General features: G+C 41.6%; 1 protein-coding gene across 2 annotated transcripts in view; it reads left to right on the top strand.

Annotated features, from left to right (window-relative positions):
- Positions 1 to 23,004, top strand: part of DESI2 (desumoylating isopeptidase 2) — a 63,574-nt gene that overhangs the window by 25,724 nt on the left and 14,846 nt on the right. For both annotated transcript variants that reach the window (XM_077993315.1, NM_001257794.1), the window contains 3 exon segments: positions 14,543 to 14,615; positions 17,187 to 17,280; positions 19,817 to 19,958. In XM_077993315.1, the coding sequence (XP_077849441.1) occupies positions 14,543 to 14,615; positions 17,187 to 17,280; positions 19,817 to 19,958 (309 nt within the window).

Below are 23,004 nucleotides of genomic sequence, written 5' to 3'. Positions count from 1 at the left end.
CTAGATTATTCTCTTTAGTTCCCCCCAATTTTTTATTGTGAAAATTTTTAAACTTTCCCAAAAAGTTTAAGGAAGAGTACAATCTGTATATACCCTTCATTCAGATGTACCAGTTTTTAACCTTTTGCTACATTTGCTTTCTCTCACACCCGTCCTACACTCTCTCACACATAGATCACATAGAAAGTAAGTCACAAACGTAGCAATTCATCCCTAACTACTTTAGTATGTATTTCCCAAGAAGACATTTTCTGGCTTGGCGCGGTGGCTCATGCCTGTAATCCCAGCACTTTGGGAGGCCAAGGAGGGCGGATCACTTGAGACCAGGGGTTTGAGACCAGCCTGGCCAACATGCCAAAACCCCATCTCTACTAAAAATACAAAAATTATCCAGGTATGTCAGCACAAGCCTGTAATCCCCCTTGCATGGCTGAGGCACGAGAATCACTCCAACCTGGGAGGCAGAGGTTGCAGTGAGCCCAGATCACGCCACTGCACTCCAGCCTGGGTGACAGAGTGAGACTCTCTATCTCAAAAAAAAAAAAAGACATTTTCTACCTAATCATAGTACTGTTATCACACCCAAGAAGTTTTTAATTGATGTAATATTATTGAATATATATATTCATGTTTTCCCCAATTGTTCCAATAATGGTTCTTTTTAGCCTGTTTTTGTTTTTGTTTTTTACAAGAAATCCAGGATCCAATCAAAATTCATTCACTTCATTTAATCGCCATAAGAGTAGCCCACCCTTCCTCTGCCTTCTTTTGACTTTGCTGTCACTGATACTTTTTTAAAAACGAAGCATTGGCTGGGCACAGTGGCTCATGTCTGTAATCCCAACACTTTGGGAGGCCAAGGCAGGTGGGTTGCTTGAGCCTAGGAGTTCGAGACCAGCCTGGACCACATGATGAAACCCTGTCTCTACAAAAAATATCTGGGCATGGTGGCATGTGCGAGTCCTAGCTATTCGGGAAACTGAGGTGGGAGAATGGCTTGAGCCCTGCCTGCAGTGAACCGAGATCAGGCCACTGCACTTCAGCCTGGGCAACAGAGCCAAACGCTGTCTCAAAAAAATAAAAAAATAAAAAGTAAAAAAACAGGCCAGTTTTCTTGTAGAATGTCTCATAGTCCAGACTTACCTGATTTTTCATTATGTTTGTCTTCTGGTTTAACACATTTGACAGGAAAACCAACAAAGCAAATGTAGCTTTTGTATTTCATCACATCCAAAGGCACATAATATCAGTTGGTTCAACTATTAATGATGCTCAGTTTAATCACTGAGTATTGATAAGGTGATATACAACGTATTTTTCCATTGCAAAGGTATCTTTTTTCTTTGTTATTTAGGAAAAATGGTGGGGGTTGGCAAGTGACATTAGTGCGAAAAGGGAGAAATGGTGGGGGAGGAGGAGGTGACACTTCAAGACAGTGTGTGTATCATTCTTAAACAGCCTTTCTTCTAATGGTGTTATCATCCATAACTCAACTGACTCAACTGGTGGCAACAAAATGGTGATTGCCTAATTTTGCCCTTTCGTCTACTTGTATTAGCTGGCTTTCTTCCATTAAAACAAGAGCTTTCCTCCTTTTACTTTTTTTTTTTTTTTAAGCATTACCAGGGACTCTGAGAGTCTTTTTATTCAATATTCTATAGTCCATTATGATGATCATTTTTGATGTTCACCTCTTCCCAAAGTTGACTAATGAAAACTGCTTTTAGGCCAGCTTCTCTATAATTTTGACACGTGTCCATCATTCTTTGAGCAATTCTCACCTTACACATTTTTGCCCTAACTTGGAATCAACCATTTCTCCAGAGTCCTGATTCCTTTTAGGAAGAGAAACCAAGATCTGGACAGTATGTTCATTGCTTCTACTTCAGTGTGCCTCCTGTTACAATCCAGTAACACGGGCTTCTTCCATTTCCTCTTCTGTGTTTTGTATCTCCCTCTACTACATTGACAACTCTGGTTCCCGCCATCAGCATATGTACTCATTTGTTCTGTACTAGAGTATAGCAGTCCCCAACCTTTTTGGCATCAGGGACTAGTCTCGTGGAAGACAATTTTGCCGTGGACCTGGGGCGGGGGAGGGAGAATGGTTTCAAGATGAACTGTTCCGCCTCAGATGATCAAGCATTTGTTAGATTCTCATAAGGAACGCACAACCTAGATCTCTTGCATCCGCAACTGCACACCTCTTGCTACATACACATCCTGTAGTACATACAAATAGTTTTGGAATTACACCAGTACCACTATAAGCAACACATCTCAGTTTGAGATTTCTTTGCACTTCATTTTGTCCTTAGAATATATCTCAGTAAGGGTATGTGGACAGATTACTATATTCAGAAGTTAATTTCTTTTTTATTTTCTGTGTGGTTATCAATTTGATACACAACTAGGTTCATTTGTTTTTGTTTGACTTCAGTTTTGAGATGTACTTCTGTGTCCAGAATTGGTTCTGTCCACTGGGTTCTTGGTCTCGCTGACTTCAAGAATGAAGCCGCAGACCCTTGCAGTGAGTGTTGAGTTCTTAAAGATGGTGTGTCCGGAGTTTGTTCCTTCAGATGTTCAGATATGTCTGGAGTTTCTTCCTTCCGGTGGGTTCGTGGTCTCACTGACTTCAGGAATGAAGCTGCAGACCCTTGTGGTGAGCGTTACAGTTCATAAAGGTAGTGCGGACACAAAGAGTGAGCAGCAGCAAGATTTATTGTGAAGAGCGAAAGAACAAAGCTTCCATAGCGTGGAAGGGGACACGAACAGGTTGCCGCTGCTGCTGTGGGTGGCCAGCTTTTATTCCCTTATTTGGCCCCGCCCACATCCCACTGATTGGTCCATTTTACAGAGCACTGATTGATCCATTTTACTGAGTGCTGATTGGTGCATTTACAAACCTTTAGCTAGACACAGAGTGCTGATTGGTGTATTTACAAACCTTCAGCTAGACACAGAGCGCTGATTGGTGCATGTTTAGAGTGCACTGATTGGTGCGTTTACAAACCTTTAGCTAGACACCGCGCTGATTGGTGCGTTTTTACAGAGTGCAGATTGGTGCGTTTACAAACCTTTAGCTAGACACAGAGCGCTGATACGTGCGTTTTTACAAAGTGCTGACTGGTGCATTTACAGTCCTCTAGCTAGACAGAAAAGTTCTCCAAGTGCTCACTCGACCCAGGAAGTCCAGCTGGCCTCATCTCTCACTCCCCCCTCTAAACAGGACACCCCAACTACTGTTGGGAATTAGGCAATGACCGCTCTAGCTACTTCTTGCTTGATAGGGTCGAAGAAGGGGTCCTGCAGTTGTGTCCTCCAGAGGGGAACTCTTTAGGCCAGTGAAAGGGCCAGCAGGTTGGTCCAGGGGTCCTCAGTAGAAGTTGTTAGTTGAGCTCATTTGGGGTTCCATTTGTAAGACCCTCTGTAGCTTGATGGCCTCGATCCTGGGGGAAACAAATTTAACAAGGAGGTTAAAAATACAGGGCCTGAAGGCGAGTAATAGCAAGATGGCTGTCCCAGGACCTAGAAAGGGGAAAAGCCATGTCACCCAACTCCAGAGGTTGGTATAAGAGTTTGAAAGACATTGTCTAATTTCAGAAGCCTTTTCCTGTAAACGCCAGGCAGCATCTCATACTATCCCTGACTGGTTAGTGCAGAAACAACACTCTTCCCCTAAGAAGGTGCAGAGTCCTCCTTTCTCAGCAGTGTGAAGGTCTAGGCCTCGGCGGTTTTGGAGAGTCCCTGCTGCCAAAGGGTCTATTTGGGATTGTAGAGTAAGGACAGATTGTATTATTTCTTGCAAACTGTCTGAGAGGCAGATATAGGTTGAAGTTCCACATAAGAAGAATATGCCTTGGCTGGGTAGACGGAAATTTACCCTGGCTTTTAAAGGAATAGGGTACACTGTTTTTTCTTTACTACTTCAATCTCTTTCTCTCTGTCTTTGACTCCTTCTTTGTCTCCTCCTCTCTCTCCTTCTCTCTTTGACTTTCTGTCTCTGTCTCCTCCTCTCTCTTTCTGCCTCTTTCTCTCTTTCCTTTCTGCTGGCCTTTCCCTGCCTCTGTCGGCCGCTTATGCTGCTGTTGTCCTCTCTCCTTCCCCTTTTGATGGCTTCGGCAATGTAAGACTGCCACCTCCTTGGGTTTTTGCACTGCGTGCAATAACTCCATAATTTCCTTGTGGTATTTAATGGGGGTTCCCCCAGAGATGAGGAACTCTGTTTCTTTCCATATTGCAGCATGGGCATGTAGGATTAGATAAGCATACTGCTATCTGTATACATATTTATTATTTTTCCCTTTCCCAGTTCTAAGTCTCGGGTAAGTGCCACTGGTTCTGCTAACTGGGCACCGGTCCCTGGAGGAGGAGGCTTACTTTCAAGTACGGTTACATCACTAACTATGGCAGAACCTGCCCTTCGTATCCCATTCTCCACAAATGAACTACTATCAGTATATAGGTTAAGGTCAGGATTAGCTAAGGGGACTTCTGAGAGATCATCTCGGGTGGCATGAGTCTGGACTATAATTTGTTGGCAGTCATGCTCGATTGGTTCTCCATCCTCTGGGAGAAAAGTGGCAGGGTTGAGGGCCACTCACGTACGTACTTGAAGCACCAGTCCCTCAAGGAGTAGTGCCTGGTATCTAGGCGGTTGTCTGATAGCCATAAACTTCCTGTGGCCCCTAGTATGCCATTTACATCATGAGTAGTCCAGACAGTGAGATCCTTTCCTTGTAATATTTTGATGGCCTCCAACACTAAGACAGCCACCGCCCCAACTACCCATAAACAGTGAGGCCAGCCTTTTGCTACTACATCAGTTTTCTTACTTACATATGCCACTGGTTGTGGGGTTGTCTCAGGAGTCTCAGTAAGGACTCCGAGAGCTATCCCTGCTCTCTCTGTGACGTATAAAGAGAAGTTTTGTCCTGTGGGAAGGTTTAAAGCTGGAGCTTGTACTAGGGCCTGCTTTAAGGTTTTGGAGGCTGTTTCTGCCTCTGGTTCCCATTCTACTAGATGAGTATTTGCCCTCTGGGTCTCCTTGATTATAACATAGAGGGGCCTGGCTATCTTGCTGTATCCAGGGATCCAAAGCCGGCAAAAGCCAGTGATTCCAAGGAACCCCCGCAGCTTAATGTCTTAGAGTGATGATAAGCCAGTATAGGCTGTATTCATTCCTTGCTGAGGGCCCTGGTCCCTATGGCTAAGATTAGGCCTAGATATTTGACCTGCTATAGGCAAAGCTGGGCCTTCAACCTAGATGCCTTGTACCCTTGATTAGCTAGAAAGTTCAAGAGATCTAGAGTAGCCTGCTGGCATGAGGTTTCCGAATTGGTAGCCTAAAGTAAATCATTCACATACTGAAGGACCAGGGTGTCTGGACTTGAGAAGTGGCCTAGATCTTGGGCCAGTGCCTGACCAAACAGATTAGGGCTATCCCTAAACCGTCGGGGCAAGACCGACCACGTAAGTTGGGATGTGTGGTCTGTGGGATCCTCAAAGGCAAAGAGAAACCGGGAGTCAGAGTGCAGGGGAATACAGAAGAAGGCATCCTTGAGGTCCAGAGCAGTGAACCATTCTGCTTCCTCTGGTATTTGAGAGAGCAGGGTATCGGGGTTGGGTACAACTGAATATAGAGGAATTACTGCCTCATTGATGAGTCTAAGATCTTGCACTAGTCTCCACTGACCGTTCGGTTTTTGTACTCCTAGAATTGGGGTGTTGCAGGGACTGCTGCATTTCCTTACCAAGCCTTGAGCTTTTAAATGTTTAACAATATCCTGTAATCCTTTATGAGCTTCAGGCCTTAAGGGATATTGCCTTTGATAAGGAAAAGTGGTGGGATCTTTTAGCCTGATTTGGACTGGGCAGGCATTTTTTGCCCTTCCAAATTGTCTTTCCAATGCCCAGACTTCAGGGTTGATTCCCTCCTCAAGTAGGGGACAAGAAATGGGTAACTTGTTCCCCATATTCATGTAGATAATAGCTCCAGCCTTGGCTAATATATCCCTCCCTAATAAGGGTGTGGGACTTTCAGGCATCACAAGAAAGCCATGTGAAAAGAGCAAAGTCTCCCGATTACAACTGAGGAGGTGGGAGAAATACCTGGTTACAGGCTGTCCTAGGATTCCTTGGATGGTAACAGACCTTGAGGACAGTCGTCCAGGACAGGAGATTAACACTGAGAAGGCAGCACCAGTGTCCAGGAGGAAGTCAATTTCCTGGCCCTCAATGCTTAAACATACCCGGGGCTCAGTGAGGGTGGTGGCATGAGCTGGCGCTTGCCCCGGGCACCCTCCATCCTGTTGTTGGATCATCTGGTCGGGGGCTTCTGGCCCAGGGAACCATTGTACTCTGGGGCAGTGCACCTTCCAGTGATTGCCTCGGCATAGTGGACATGGGCAGGGGGGCAGCTTGTTTCTCGTTGGACAATCTCTTTTAAAGTGTCCTTGTAAACCACATTGGTAACAAACCCTACCAGGTGATTGGCCTGCGCCATTTTCTGTCCTCTCTGAACCACCAAGGTTTGTTTGTCTGAGGGCCATGACTAAGGCTGTGGCCTTTCTGTGATCTCGCTTTTCCTTTTGACCTGTTCCTCTTGGTCCCTGTTATAGAACACCGAGGTTGCCAGGTTTAATAATGCCTCCAGATTTTGTTCAGGGCCCGGGGCCCAGGGCCCAGGGCTCGCTTTTGGAGCTTTCTCCTGAAATCTGCAGCTGACTGGGAAATAAACTTATCTTTTAGGATCAGTCGACCCTCTAGTGAGTTGGGTGACAGGGGAGTATATTTTCTTAACGCCTTTCATTACTGCTTAAGAAAGGCAGAAGGATTTTCTTCTTTCCCTGAGTTATGGTGGATATCATTGAATAATCCATGGGCTTTTTTTCTAATTCTCCTTAGTCCTTCTAGAACACAGGTCAACAGATGTTTGCAACTCTAGTCTCCGTGATCTGAGTCGAGGTCCCAGTGGGGATCCATACTGGAGACAGCTAGCTGTCCGGTAGGGAATTTGTCCCTTTCTTCAGCTGTCATTCTATAATTTACTTGACTAAGATACAAGGTATCTCCAAACTCCCGGGCTGCCACTAAAGCCGCATTCTTTTCCTTAAAGGCCAGGGTTTGATCTAACAGTAGCATGACATCTCTCCAAGTGAGATAGAAGGTTTGCCCTAGACCCTGTAGGACATCTGTGTACCTGTCAGGGTCATCTGAAAACTTCCCCAGGTCTGCCTTGATCTGCTTTAAATCAGAGAGGGAGAAGGGGACATGTACCTGAGTTGGGCCAAATTCCCCTCCCCCTACAGCTTGAAGGGGACATAACCGATAGCCTGGGGGTTTCTGTGGTCCTTTGGAGATTTCTTTGCTTGTTTCCTTCTGGGTAGGGGAGATTAGAGGAGGCTTAGTTAATAGAAAGGGGAGCTATAGGGAAGCTAGGATATGGAGGTAAGCTGAGAGGTCCTCCTGTGGGATGTAAACTGCAAGCTTTGCATAGTTGTGTATTCTCCTTCAGTGAAAAGAAAGCTTGGACATAAGGTATTTCACTCCATTTACCTTCCCTCTTACAGAAAAGGTCAAGCTGCAGGATAGTGTTGTAACTTATACTTCCCTCAGGTGGCCATTGTTCCCCATCAGAGAGAGAATACTGGGGGGGCAGGCCATAGTGCAGAAAAAGATGAGCTGCCTCTTTTTCAGGGTTTGTGGGTCAAATTGGTCCCAGTGGCTTAGGATGCCTTTCAAGGGTGAGCCTGCTGATGCCTGAGTGTTTCCCATCTAAAACCACCTGCGGTTTTGGTTTGTTTCTCCCCCTGCCCAAGAACCTGCAACGGTCCCTGGACCCTGCTGATCAGAATAGTTGCACTCACTGACGCAGCAGCAGAAACACTAGTTTTCCTCCTAGACCACAAGGAGGACCAAGGAATGTTGGATTTCGTAGCCCTTACCGACGTATTCTCGAAAACCTGCACCCTTGTCCGGCCTCCTAGACCACAAAGAGGACTGAGAAAAATCGGATTTAGTGACCCTTACCGATGCAGTCTCGAAAACCTGTCAGAGTCCTAAGCATTCTCCTGTTAGTATTGGGACATTACCTGTGTCCTATAAAGATGTTATGCCCCAAAAATGAAGTGGAGGGCCATACCCTGAGGGAGGGGGGGATCTCCAGAGTTGGAAGAGTGTCTTTTGTCCTCACTTATCATCATGTGAATAGGAAGGATATCATTTCTGAGGCTCCCCATATCCTAGCTTCAGGAATAGGCTTTGTTAGGCCTGCTTGTCTGAGGAGGGATCCTAAAAGGATAGTTGGTCTCCCCACTCAACGGCACTTTGGGCAAAAATTATGTCTTTCTGATTGGTGAGCCCGGGTGCTTAAAGAAGGGAACAGAGTCCTGAAGTTTATACTAGAAATCATTCTTACAGGAGAAACTAGAAAAGCACCAGAGACAGGGAGTGGTTTTTAGAAGCAGGACTAGCCTCGGAGAAGAAAGGCGAGAGGAAGTTTGTCTGACAGGCATTAGGACCCAGGAGGCAAGGGTCAGCATGGATAGGATAGATGGCTGAGTCTCGCGTGGGTGACATGACTTAGTTCTGCTCACGGCCGCAGGATCAACCAACTTGTCAGACTCCAAAGCTGAATGGCTTTCCTCTCTGTCGACCCTCAGCTCAGCCCAGAAGTACAGGAAAAGCGGAAGCTGGTTCCAGGTAAACCAATGCTTCCAACTCCAAAGAGTCAGGGGTTGTTAGAGAGCCCTTTCCCAGAAAGCCTGACGCCCATGTCTTTAGTCCAGCGGCCGTGCTAGTCACTTTTAACTGGCCCGGTATTTAGCCCCCGAATTCTAAGGAAAAATAGAATTAGCAAGCGAAAGGGGTCCAGTGGTACTCACTGCTTGGTGATTGTCCCTTCATGGTCACCAAAATGTGTCCAGAATTGGTTCCTTCTGGTGGGTTCTTGGTCTCACTGACTTCAAGAATGAAGCCACGGACCCTCATGGTGTTACAGTTCTTAAAGATGGTGTGTCTGGAGTTTGTTCCTTCAGATGTTCAGATGTGTCCGGAGTTTATTCCTTCTGGTGGGTTCATAGTCTCGCTGACTTCAGGAATGAAGCCGCAGACCCTCATGGTGAGTGTTACAGCTCATAAAGGTAGTGCAGACCCAAAGAGTGAGCGGCAGCAAGATTTATTGTGAAGAGTGAAAGAACAAAGCTTCCACAGCGTGGAAGGGGACCTGAGCAGGTTGCCCCTCCTGGCTCGGGTGGCCAGCTTTTATTCCCTTATTTGGCCCCACCTACATCCCACTGATTGGTCCATTATACAGAGTGCTGATTGGTGCATCTGCAAACCTTTAACTAGACACAGAGCGCTGATTGGTGCATTTACAATCCTCTAGCTAGACAGAAAAGTTCTCCAAGTGTCCACTCGACCCAAGAGGTCCAGCTGGCTTCACTTCTCACTTCTTTTTCTAAGTCTAACTTTGTGAAAAACATTTACGTGGTTCAAATGTCAAAATTATATATAAAAAGATATCTTAGGAAGTCTTCTGTCTCTTTCCCTTTCATCCACCTTTGGTAGGTAACTATTTTCATGATTTTCTGGTTTTTTCTTCTTTTTCTTGTTTGAAAAAAAAAAAAAGATATTTGCATATGACAGGGATCTTACACAAACTTTTTCTGTAAATAACCAGATAGTAAATATCTTGGTTATCTGTCACACTCAACTCCGCATAAAAGCCACATAGACAGTTTGCAAACAAGTGAGCGTGGCTGTGTTCCAATAAAATGTTATTTGCAAAGATAGGAGGTGGGCCAGATTTGGCCTGCAGGAGTTGTTTGCTGGCTGTAAGGTGTAGATACAGACATTCTCATACAAACAAATTTTTAAAAGCATAGTAAGGCAAACTCTTTGTTTTTTTTTTTTTTTTTCTTTTAAGACGGAGTCTTGCTCTGTCGCCCAGGCTGGAGTGCAGTGGCATGATCTCGGCTCACTGCAAGCTCCACCTTCTGGGTTCACGCCATTCTCCTGCCTCAGCCTCCCAAGTAGCTGGGACTACAGGCACCCGCCACCATGCCTGACTAATTTTTTTGTATTTTTAGTAGAGACGGGGTTTCACCGTGTTAGCCAGGATGGTCTCGATCTCTTGACCTAGTGATCCGCCCACCTCGGCCACCCAAAGTGTTGGGATTACAGGCGTGAGCCACCGCACCTGGCCAACAAACTCTTTTCAAGACTATTGTGATAGGTAGAGAGGCCATGGCAATGGGATTTTGCAGTGGAGTAGAGAGACTGTGTTCAACTCCAAACACAGTGTGGGCAAATGGGAATTTGCAGCCAGGGGGCAGGGTGGAGGGTCAGTGGATGGAAAATTTCTAAGAGGAAACATTAGGGGTCGGGGGGTTCTGGCTAAACCAACCTAACACAATTCTTTGTGAAGATATGCCAGGGTAATCTGACATCACCGGGGGATGGTGGAGGATGAGGAACCTGACCAGATATGGAGGTGATCAGATAGCAAAGGTTGGGGGTTCTTGCTGAACTGAATTAGCAAGATTCTTTGCTAAAACCTGATTTTACAAGTAAGTGTACAGATGGGCCTAGGAAAAGATTCAGGAGTCTAAGTCTTTGCCATATATTATTTTGCAACTTGCTTTTGTTTCCCTAACAAATATATCCTGGAAATTACTTCCTCTTCCTCTTAGTTCTTCAAGAGCATCACCCCTTCCCCTACACTTTTTGAATTTTTTTTAGAGACAGGGTCTCTGTTGCCCTGGCTGGAGTGCAGTGTGATCATAGCTCACTGCAACCTCGAACTCCTGGGCTCAGTTCTCCCACCTCAGCCTCCCGAGTAGCTAGGACCACAGGTACCTGGCTAATTTCTTTCTTCCTTCCTTCCTTCCTTCCTTCCTTCCTTCCTTCCTTCCTTCCTTCCTTTCCTTCCTTTCCTTCCTTTCCTTCCTTCCTTTCCTTCCTTCCTTTCCTTTCCTTCCTTCTTTCTTTCCTTCTTTCTTTCTTTCTTTTCTTTTTTTTTTTTTTTTTTTTTTTTTTTTTTTTTTAAGAGATTGGGTTTCCCTGTGTTGCCCAGGGGGGTCTTGAACTCCTGGCCTCAAGCTGTCCTCCTGCCTCAACCTCCTAAAGTACTGGGATTACAGGTGTAAGCCACCACACTGAGCCCTTCCCCCTCTTTTTATGGCTGAAGAATATTCCATTATATAGATATATCATAGTTTAGGTAACTAGGACCCTATAAATGAACATTTAGGTTGTTGTCAACATTTTACTAACATAAATAATACTGCAGTTAATAGTCTTATGTTTACGATTTTTTATATGTGCAACCTGTTCTCTTACTGTAGTATAAAAATTCAAATAAAAACCTATTAAACTAAGATAATAGCATTTTACTTTAAAATAACATTTTTAATTATAAAATAATACTCTTTAACAAATGTAGAAAAACAAACAATCCTGAATGTATGGAGTTAAAACTGAAAAGTATTGCATTATAGTCCTCCTCTCCCCCAAATTGTTAACAGTTTGATCTGTGTGCTTCAACCCTTTCTTTTGTTGCAATTGGTGGTAGTTTTATTTTGTCATCCCATACTTAATATGTAAGTATAGCCTCAGGCTTATTTTTCAAAAATGTGATCATGCTACACATATTATGACTTGATCCTTTTATTTTATGTGGTTTTTAAATATCTATCGAGTTACCTCATTCTTTTTTCTTTTTTAAAAATTAAACTCAGCTAATTTTCCCAAGTCAACCTTATTGGTTTTTTTGATTGATAGTTTATAATATGAATGTATCATAATTAGCCATTTCTCTATTGATATTTAGACTTCAGTTTTTCAGTATTGTAGACAACTACAGTTAATGTCCTAGGACATGTCTTTGCGTATATGCTAGTGTTTCTATAGAATAGATTCCGGAAGGTGAAATGGTTAAGTCACTGTCATTGATTTACACTTGTGCAATGTCTTCTTCACACCCTTCCCAACACCCAGTATTAGCAGTATTTTTAGTATTTGCCAATCTGATAGATAAAAGAAGGGTGGTACCTCATTGTTTTAATTAGTGTTTTTCTGTTTGCTCCTGAGATTGTTAGTTCAGGTTTATTGGCCACTAATTTGTTTTTTTTTTTTTTTTAATGAAGCTTTTATTTAGAAGTATACTCATATCTGAACTTTTGCTGCCCAGACTCTAGGATCACATAGATTTGGGTAAATGTTTTGAAGAATCCTTACTGTATGTAATCTTACTACTCTCCTTCCAAAATCAAATTGATTCACATAAAAAAAAGTATCCTTCATTTTCTAACTTGTCATCCAAATTCTGTCTCTCCAAATCAGGAACTCAAAAAATTCACATCGAGAGGGATACTTATATTCTCATATGAATCTTTGTTATATCCACACAGATTCTCTCTTATGTATTATTTATCTTTTTATCTTGTTTTTATGTAGTTTTATAAAATAAAAAGTTGTACATTGTTTTTGTTTGTTTGTTTGTTTGAGACGGAGTCTGGCTCTCTGGCCCAGGCTGGAGTGCAGTGGCCAGATCTCAGCTCACTGCAAGCTCCGCCTCCCGGGTTCACGCCATTCTCCTGCCTCAGCCTCCCGAGTAGCTGGGACTACAGGCGCCCGCCATCTCGCCCGGCTAGTTTTTTGTGTTTTTTTAGTAGAGACGAGGTTTCACCGGGTTAGCCAGGATGGTCTCGATCTCCTGACCTCGTGATCCGCCCGTCTCGGCCTCCCAAAGTGCTGGGATTACAGGCTTGAGCCACCGCGCCCAGCCAAGTTGTACATTTTTATGTTGAATATCTGTTGATGTTTTCCTCTATAAATTCTAGGATTTTGCTTTACTTGGGTTGTCTTTTCCCACCTAAAATTTTTTAAACTCTATTTCCTTCTATCCCTATATAGTTATTTTTAGACACACTGGAATTTTTAGATACATGAAATTTATTTTTGTGCATAATCCATTTTGGCAACATGTTTTTAATAATTCACGCTTTGTCATTAATTTTAAATATCTCCTTTATCATATATCAAATTATTATATATACAAGGGTCTGTACCAGGATCTGTTCCTGCAACAGTGCCATATTGTTTTAATGAATATTTCAGTTTCTAGATGGGAAAATTCCTTGTTCTTTTTCATATATTTATTTATTATTGCTTAATTCTTCTTCCAGGTAAATTTTATTTTTATCCACCTCTGCCCCAGGTACATTTTAGAAAAAAAAAAAAACTGACTTGTTCATTTATGCTTCTTCCAGCAATGCATGAGAATGTGTGTAGGTCTGGGAAAGACTGGCTAGGGGTCTGGAGCCAAGGTTAAGACTTGAATAAACCTAGAACAATTAAAGATAAATTATCTGTCCCCTAACCTGGGAGAAATCCAATAGGTTTGTAATACTTTTGAGCGTTACCTAAGTGTTCATTTAGTGAGCTCTTAACTCATTTACCTTTTTCTCAGTTTAACCCCCTCCACTTCACCTTTTTAACCCCTTTCACAGCATTTCCTGTAATTTCTTTTTTTTTCTTTTTTTTTTTTTTTTTTGAGACAGAGTTTCACTCTTTTTGCCCGGGCTGGAGTGCAATGGCATGATCTTGGCTCACCACAACCTCCACCTCCCGGGTTCAAGCGCTTCTCCTGCCTCAGCCTCTCAAGTAGCTGGGATTACAGGCATGTGCCACCACGCCCGGCTAATTTTATATTTTTTAGTAGCGACAGGGTTTCTCCATGTTGGCCAGGCTGGTCTCGAACTCCTGACCTCAGGTGGTCCACCCGCCTCAGCCTCCCAAAGTGCTGGGATTACAGGTGTGAGCCACTGCACTCGGCCATTTCCTGTAATTTGTTATCATATTACCTATGTATATGCTCTTCCCTCTTCCTGGCATTTCTGTCCATCCCCATGGGCCCCATGGCCCAGTTTTCTTACTGGGAAATCTGATTTGTTCCTAAAGACTCAGTTCAGATACTACCTTTTCTGGGAGGTTTTTGTTCATGCTAATGGTAAGAAGTAAGAATGTTGTTTTAACCTTTGTGCATTATTTATTCCTGTATTATTACCATTATCAAACTTTGGGCTGAATCAGGACACATGATACATGCCGTAAATGTTTGTTGAAAAAGAATTAAATATTTCTGCTTTCAGGGAGCTCACCAAAGAATAAGAAGGAAAGTTTAGGATAGGAGAAAAATAGATATGAAAGCACACTGTGTGTGTGTGTGTGTAAGTCACTAACAGGAGAGCTCTTATATAATATCCCCCCACCGCCGCCCTGCAAACTGATCAAACTTTTAATTGTATTGCTTGCCCTATAAGGCTTAGATAATGTGCTTATACTCCAATTGCGACAATCATTGTGACCCAGGAAGGCATTCCAGATGTGATACAGGCAAAGGCACGGAGATAGGACCAACTGGATCTTTATCATGGGAGTTTCAGAGTGTACGATTTGGGGAGTAGTCACTTCTGTAGTGTGGAGTTGAGTTGTAAATGAACAGGTATTCTGAAACTTTTCTTTCTTTTTTTCTTAGTATTGGATGAACGAATATACCTCATCCATTGGAATTGGAGTTTTTCATTCAGGAATTGAAGTCTATGGCAGAGGTACGTGTACACACAGTCTAAATATACTCTCTGAAGATTTTGTACTTTAAAGGAGTTGCAAAACCATAACTATAGGTCTTTCTCTTTTTTTAACCACTTCCATATGTTATTACAGAAAGTAGAAGAAAATCTCCCCATATTCGTTTATACTGCATTTTGGAAAAATGCCCAAAGTAGAATGTATTTGGGGAGAAAGGACTCAAAATACAAGAGTATACATTCACTTCATTCACTTTATCTTTTATTCTAAATACTATGTTTTTAAAAATATTTTCCTTTTGTGATTGTCATAAAGTGAGTTTGTTTTGTTCTCATATATATTGGACCTCCTAAGAAACCTTGCGCTTCGAAAATAGCATGATAAAAACAATAATTTTGGTTGGAAAGGTTGGTGATAGAAAGTGTCAGACTTGAAATACCAATTTCCTGAAGGAATTTCAGTAATACATTTGGTTTGTAGACCTATAAGTCTATAAAATCTATAAGTTTTTGAAGTCTAAAAACTGCTGAACAAATCCGGCCATGATTACATCTAATCATGCCCTTTGTCACTAACTCAGCCCTCTTCATTCTTGTTATTATCCTTTATTAGGATAAACATGTCAGGAGTCACTCAAACCAAGCAGCTATGTGTTCAACAGTTTTTTTTCTTCTGTTCTAATTCCTACTCTTGATGCAAGATAATCTACCCCTGATCAAGTTGTAACTAATAGTAATGGTCTGCGTAAGACAGATCACATTGCTGATTCATTTCATCTATCATTTTGAATTATAAACTAACCCTATAGCACAAATGCCTTTGTTCGCTTCAGCTAGGCAGTCTTTGTGACCTCTTAGAATATATCATTGCACTTTACTCAGGGTTATCCCTGAACACTATACACCAGTTTTAACCAATATCAAGAAGAGACTCATTTACTTCAATGTGTCCGTGTGGTGGTTACACTCTTTTTTATATTCCACTTTACCTGTTTCCAGGTGCAGTTTAGCATATTAAATGTTTGCTATACAAATCTGCCATTTAAAGCTCTATTTTACTTGAAAGTCTACATCTACCAAATAATCCCAAGAAATACTGAGGGGCTCTTGCTGAAAGTTTCATGCTTGGGAGTATTGCTGTGGGTGGGATCATAGTCTGTGGGGTTACTCTTTTGGTTGATTTGGCTTTTGCCACATTTGCACGTGTATTTCTTGAATTCGTATGATGTGTTACCATTTTTAAAATGCCACAAATTTGGGACCACATGATCATGGTGGGTTAGATAAGGGCAGGTGGCACCTTCTCCATTTTTCAGCTGAAGAAACTGAGGCCCAAACCTGCTGAAAGTCATAATGCTAATAATTAACTAAAACTTGAACCCAAATATTCCTGTATGCTAATCCATGGCTCTATTATCTGCCTAATGATTGCTCCCCTTCATAAAATAATTTAGTAATAATTAGAAACATGTTTCAAAACATGTTCATGTAAATTTAGTAAAGCTAGAATCAAATATTAATATATTTCTGAAAATTAGTGATTGCTTTTTATAAAAGAATGGATCTATGACTTTCCTTGTTATAATTGAGAAAGTTAAGAATCCAAATATAATCTTACCCTTTCCAACGTGATAATCTACAATATTTTGTAAAATTTTGTCACTAAAAAACTTTAAAAATTGTATTTCAAAATAGCCACTTTATTTCTCAAACTACATTGTTGCTTTTTTTGGACAGGTCTGAATTAAAAGTAAATTTAGTATCTGCCTGTTCTTTCCTGTGCTTTGTTCTAAGACCTTTTACGGTTATATTTTTAAAGTGATGAAGTTGATTTAAACATGGTTTGGAATTAATTTAAATTTGTCTCCTAAGACTTAGCCACTAAAATATCTAAGTGAGATAACAGAAAATTATAGGAATTTTTTTATCTAAAATTATTCTCCATTTTGTTCTCCAGAGTTTGTATCTGATGTACAGTTTGTATTGGATGTACAGTCAAAAAATAGTTTATCCTAGCCAAAAGACTTGCTGTGGAGATTGGATGGGAGGGTGGGTAGGTATATGTGTTAATTTGGCAGTTTATTTTTTTCTTAAATGAAGAGAATTGAGTAGTGTTTTAGGTTTAGTAATGTTCCACCCTACTCAAAGGTAAACCAAGAGTCTTTATCCCAGAAACCATGAACTCACGGTGACTAGACAGTTTCTCCAGTAAGATATGTGTTTGAAATTAATCACTTTAATTTAGAAAGTGGCAAAACACGGAACTGACCACCTACCTAGATTGGCATGACATAGACACGCAGAGAGAACTGTATTTACCTTTGTGTGTTAGTCACACTCTTTTTGCCATTATAAGAAAGGGAAATATGGCAGTCAAGAATATCTTTGAGTGTCTTCTGTTATTTGAGTTTTGGGTCTTTTGTGACAACTGTTTATACGAGTAATAGCTAAGTGAGATATTTGTGAAAGCATTTTATAAACTGAAAAATATTTAGATGGTGTCACTGTTGTCCTCAGTTATTAAAGCTAATTCAGCATTCTGGTTAAATTTTATGTGATACATACTAAAAATCATGAGTTTTCTCTTTTCAGAATTTGCTTATGGTGGCCATCCTTACCCCTTTTCTGGAATATTTGAAATTTCCCCAGGAAATGCTTCTGAACTAGGAGAAACATTTAAATTTAAGTAAGTAGGGAGGATAATTTTTATTACACTGTCGTAGGTGCCATAGCTTGTTTTCAGGTAAACAGAATTCATTCTGTAAATCAAAACAAACCCAAGAAGTTAAAAATGTCTCTTTAACTTTGTTTAAATTGCTGACATTTTAGATAACTCAGGTTTGCCTCAGGAAACCCACTTCTTTTTCTTTTTTTTTTTTTTTTTTTTGAGATGGAGTCTCACTCTGTCCCAGGCTGGAGAGAAGTGGTGTGATCTCGGCTCACTGCAGCCTCCGCCTTCTAGGTTCAAGCAGTTCTCCTGCCTCAGGCTCCCAAGTAGCTGGGATTACAGGCGTGCGCCACGACGCCCGGCTAATTTTTCTATTTTTAGTAGAGACGGAGTTTCACCATGTTGGCCAGGCTCGTCTTGAACCCCGTCCTCAGGTGATCCACCTGCCTCGGCCTCCCAAAGTGCTGGGATTACAGGCGTGAGCCACCGCGCCCAGCCCAGGAAACTCCTTTCTAATGATTTCTTCCCCTCAATCTCCTGTTTGAAAGGAGAAAACGTTTTATTGTGACCTACCTAGCAAATTAAAAATGTCTTTATTGTCCCAATGCAAGGGACACTGTATACGTTTGAAATAACTAAACAGTTGATTAGCGTAGAATCCATTGTTAAGGTACATGTATTACCTGTAATGATAAACCTAAAATATATGGATATAAGTGTTCACTGGAGTCTTATGAGTAATAAAAAGCAGTGAGAATATAATTTTTTTTATTTATACTTTAAGTTCTAGGGTACATGTGCACAACGTGCAGGTTTGTTACATAGGTATCCATGTGTCATGTTGGTGTGCTGCACCCATCATCTCATCGTTTACATTAGGTATTTCCCCTAGTGCGATCCCTCCCCCAGGCCCCCACCCCACGACAGGCACCAGTGTGTGATGTTCCCCACCCTGTGTCCAAGTGTTCTCATTGTTTGGTTCCCACCTATGAGTGAGAACACGGTGTTTGGTTTTCTGTCCTTGTGATAGTTTGCTGAGAATGAGAATATAAATGTTAATAATCAAATTTTCATTCCTTAATTGAGGTTTGTATTTAAAGTGATATTTAGGGCCGGGCTCAGTGGCTCACGCTTGTAATCCCAGCACTTTGGGAGGCCAAGGCAGGCGGATCACCTGAGGTCAGGAGTTCGAGATCAGCCAGGGCAACATGGTGAAACCCCGTCTCTACTAAAAATTCAAAATTAGTCGGGCGTGATGGCATGTGCGTGTAATCCCAGGTACTTGGGAGGCTGAGGCAGGAGAATCGCTTGAACCTGGGAGGCGGAGGATGCGGTGAGCCAAGATTGCACCACTGCACTCCAGCCTGGGCAACAACAGTAAATGTCCATCTCACCAAAAAAAAAAAAAAAAGAGTGATATTTAGAATGTTAGTTTCAAGGAGCTTTAAACTTCTGGGCCTATAATAGATGGCTTGCCAAGTGAAAAATTGACAGTGAAATGGGGTTCCAACATTAAACTTCAGTAGAGAGCTACACATTAAGCCCTCTACTAACTTCATAGTTCTCTTAGCCTATCACTGAATTGAAAGATTTCCGCACAGAAGTGCTATGATACCATCCTGAATCCACTGCTTTGGGCTCTTTTGGCAAGACTACTTGATAAAAGGATTTTCTAAGTATTTTCAGGTTTCTTGGATGCTTAACTTATCTGACTAAAATTCCACTTTCTCTTGGATAATGTCTGTTGCCTTTCCAAGGTAGTAGTTTGGAGTCCTTTTTATTTTTGTTTGTTTAGAGATGGAGTCTTGCTCTGTCACCCTGGCTGGAGTGCAGTGGTACAATCTCGGTTCACTGCAACCTCTGCCTCCTGCATTCAAGCGATTCTCCCACCTCAGCCTCCCGAGTAGCTGGGATTACAGGCACCTGCCATTGTGCCTGACTAATTTTTGTATTTTTGTAGAGACGGGGTTTCACCATGTTGGCCAGGCTGGTCTCGAACTCCTGACCTCAGGTGATCTGCCCACCTTGGCCTCCTGAAGTGCTGATATTACAGGCGTGAGCCACCATACCCGGCCAGGGTCCTTGTTTTTAGAAAACATCTAGTCAGGTTTGACAGTTTGTCTCATTGCGGCACAGTGACAGATAAAAGTTTGTTTCTAGGCAAGATGATGTCCAGCCCTTCAATGGCAAGTGAGATTATGCAGGAATATTTGCAGCAGGGATCTGGTTCTCTAACAATATAACTACTGATAGTTGTGAAAATAACTGTAATATTACATTTTACGCAGGGACATATATTTCATAAAGAAAATGACTTGTGCTTTTGTAGTATTCATAGGTAATATACTTAAGAATTTATTGCAGAAAAGTAGAAACTAAAATAGCACTTTTAAAGTATCTTGTTTCACTTTTAGTCTTGTTATATTAACCCTGATTTGTTATGTCAATCATAATATTCCTGGAAATAAGCAAGTATTTAAACATGCTTTTTATAAATATTTGACACAACTACGTCCTTATTTTTCTTTCTCTTTTTTTCTTTTTGTTCTTTAAGAGAAGCTGTTGTTTTAGGGAGCACGGACTTCCTAGAAGATGATATAGAAAAAATTGTAGAAGAACTGGGAAAAGAATACAAAGGCAATGCTTATCATTTAATGCATAAAAACTGCAATCATTTTTCTTCAGCTTTATCAGAGGTAAACTAAATTTTATCCTAAAAGTTCTTCAAATAAATATTTGCTGTCCCACTATACTTGATATCCCACTATGTTCGAACTTGATTCGTTTCTTTTCTGATTTTTTGTGTTGTATGAAATATGGTATTGTATTTCAATCTTGTATGAATGACCTTTCCAGAGTTGGTAACTTGAGAGTCTGCACAGTTTTAAATGGTAATTCTATTCATTACTTTGCAGTGAGTAGAGAGTAAGTACAAATAATGGTCTCTTATTTTATTACAGCCTGAAACTTTCGCTTTAAGAAAGTAAATGCCTAGAGACTTCTGCTGCTTAGTCGCTAAGGTTTCTCTTTCGCTGAATTTTTTTTCTGGCTCTTATTAATAAGTAATTCATGTCTTCCATCTTGAAATTTTCTTCTGCTAACATAACACATAGGCACTTACTTCCCTTCTCAATTCTTGAATCCCAAGCAGAAGATCAAAACTAGGTCAAAATTAAAGAACCATAAAAAGAAAATGGAGGAAAGAAATTAAAAAGATTGTAAAATAAGGTCTAGAGAATTGGCACTTGAAACAGCTTCCCAGCTTTCTGATTCTTAGCAGATGGTTGCAGTGGCAGCATCTAGGTACCACAGAAATTGTGAAGGGTGTAAAGGAGAAAACAAGCTGCTATTTCAGTGACCTCCTCTGCAGAAATGCTTAGTTCCTTGGCCCTTTTTACTTCCCTCATGGCTTCTACAATACAGCTTTCAAACAACTCTAACCGTCTGTTACCATGCTACTCAAAGTGTGTTTTGTGGACCAGCAGCATCAGCATCTCCTAGAAATTTGTTAGATATGTGTTATCTCTGCCCCACCAGAGATACACTGAATGCAAATTGCATTTTAACAAGATCCCAAAATTACTCATATGAACCTAAAAGCTCGAGAAACACCTCTAGTCTAGTGGATGTATCAGTACCATAGAAGTGACCTAGTCAGTTTTCAGACAAGTGGGGAGGTAGTTCTCAGCTTTCTTGACCCCAGACATTACATTTGTATGGAATGCATTCAAAGATCCACTGAGTGCTAAAATTGGTGAAGAAATAGACAGCATCCTAATCTACTCATTTTTCAGACAAGGAAACTGACCCCAATTGGGAAAATGACTTACTAAAGATTGTCATGGAGAATTCAGATTAGACCTGACTTCTTACTCCAGTGCTTATTACACTTTATCATTACTTCCTCTGGTTCTAATTTATTCTGTCCTTCAAAAACATTCAGAACTTTATTGAGCATCTATACCACCACATCAGCCCTGGTCTAACCCCAAAACCATTTTGCATTTGGGGCCCAAAGAGCAATTCTAGATGTCCCTGGAGCCATCTTTTTAGGCCACAGTTTTTATGCCTTTCCCCATATGAGTGCTGATTTTCTTTTTTTTTTTTTTTTTTTTTTTTGAGACGGAGTTTTATTCTTTATTGCCCAGGCTGGAGTGCAGTGGCACCATCTCGGCTCAGCACAACCTCCGCCTCCCAGGTTCAAGCGATTCTCCTGCCTCAGCCTCCCGAGTAGCTGGGACTACAGGCACACACCACCACGCCCGGCTAAGTTTGTATTTTTAGTAGAGATGGGGTTTCTCCATGTTGGTTAGGCTGGTCTCGAACTCCCAACCCCAGGTGATCTGCCCACCTCAGCCTCCCAAAGTGCTGGGATTACAGGCATGAACCACCATGCGTGGCCTAGTGCTGAATTGTTAAACTGGGAGACCCAGAAGTTAAGTGACTTGACCAAGGTTACCTCACCTGTTAGTGGCAGGGCTGGAACTAGAATTCTGGCCAGTGAGGGATAAGGAGCTATTTTAGTAAAATAAGGTATATATTCCATTAAATGGAAATATCAGCTCTTGCCTATTGTGAAATGTACAAGTTACCTTTGGAATTTGAAATGATGGATGCAACTCCCATATTATGAAGCCAAGTAAATGGATATTGGGCACTCTGACGAAGTTCAGGGAAACTGGTATGCTTTTCTCTTTGACAACATAGTGTGGGGATGTATGTTGTATAACCAGTTGCAAATAAGCACAATCATCACTGTATTAATGGTTGTTGATATATGTACTCTTCTGTTAATATTGTTCATAAAAATTCTAAGAATTATTTAACACCATAATGTTATCAGTTCTGATGCTTCCTCTACAGCAGGGATTAGCAAACTACTGTAGCCTGGCCTTCAAACCAACACCAGCGTGTCATCTGTCCTTGTACAGCCTGCAGGCTAAGATGGTTTTTACATTCTTTTTAAGGATTGAAAAAAGCCAAAAGAGTACTATATGGTGACATGTATAAATTATGTAAAGTTCAAACTTCAGTATTCATAAAGTTCTTTTTTTTTTTAAAATCAGAACATGTATTGCATGACTAACCATTGAAGTTCCTAAGATGAACTGGATGCGGCAGCAGCCGCCCTCTTGGGTTTAGGTGGTGTTCCTTCACGGAAACCATGTGCCTGTATCCGCTGTACACAGTTTTTAGGTGCCTCATTCGACCAGTCCTGGTGGTATTTCGTCTTAACCTTGGCACTGCAGTTATACTTTCTCTTGCACTTGGCGGGGTAGCCACATTTGCCACAGGCCGACTTCTGAGGGTGGTAGGCCTTAGAGCCACAGTGGTGGCACATGTGCATCTTATTGCGACACTTTCCAAATGATGATGTTGCCTTCGTCACCTTGCTTCTGCGGCTGAGACCAGAGAGATTCATTAAGTTTTATTAGAACACAGCCATGCTTATTTATTTACCTGTTTTCTTGACTGCTTTCCGGCTGCAGTGGCAGAATTGAGTAGTTGCAGCAAAGATTTATGGCCTATAAAGCCCAAAATACTTACCGTTTGACCCTTCACGGAAAAAGTTTGCCAGCCTCTACTCTGCAAGATAGGTCTCTTCGAATTGGGTGCAAATTGTCTTAAACATTGAGGAAAGTTAGCTTACAACACAAGTCCAGAATAAGGCAGGCTACATTCCAATGTGGTCAGTGTCTCAACTGTGAGTGTCATAGGGATGTAAGGTATTTATTCATTTCT

This window comes from Macaca mulatta, chromosome 1 (genome assembly GCF_049350105.2).
Source record: "Macaca mulatta isolate MMU2019108-1 chromosome 1, T2T-MMU8v2.0, whole genome shotgun sequence".
Taxonomy (NCBI): Eukaryota; Metazoa; Chordata; class Mammalia; order Primates; family Cercopithecidae; genus Macaca; species Macaca mulatta.
The sequence above is the reverse complement of the archived record's forward strand: the minus strand, read 5'-3'. Positions and strand labels throughout refer to the sequence as shown.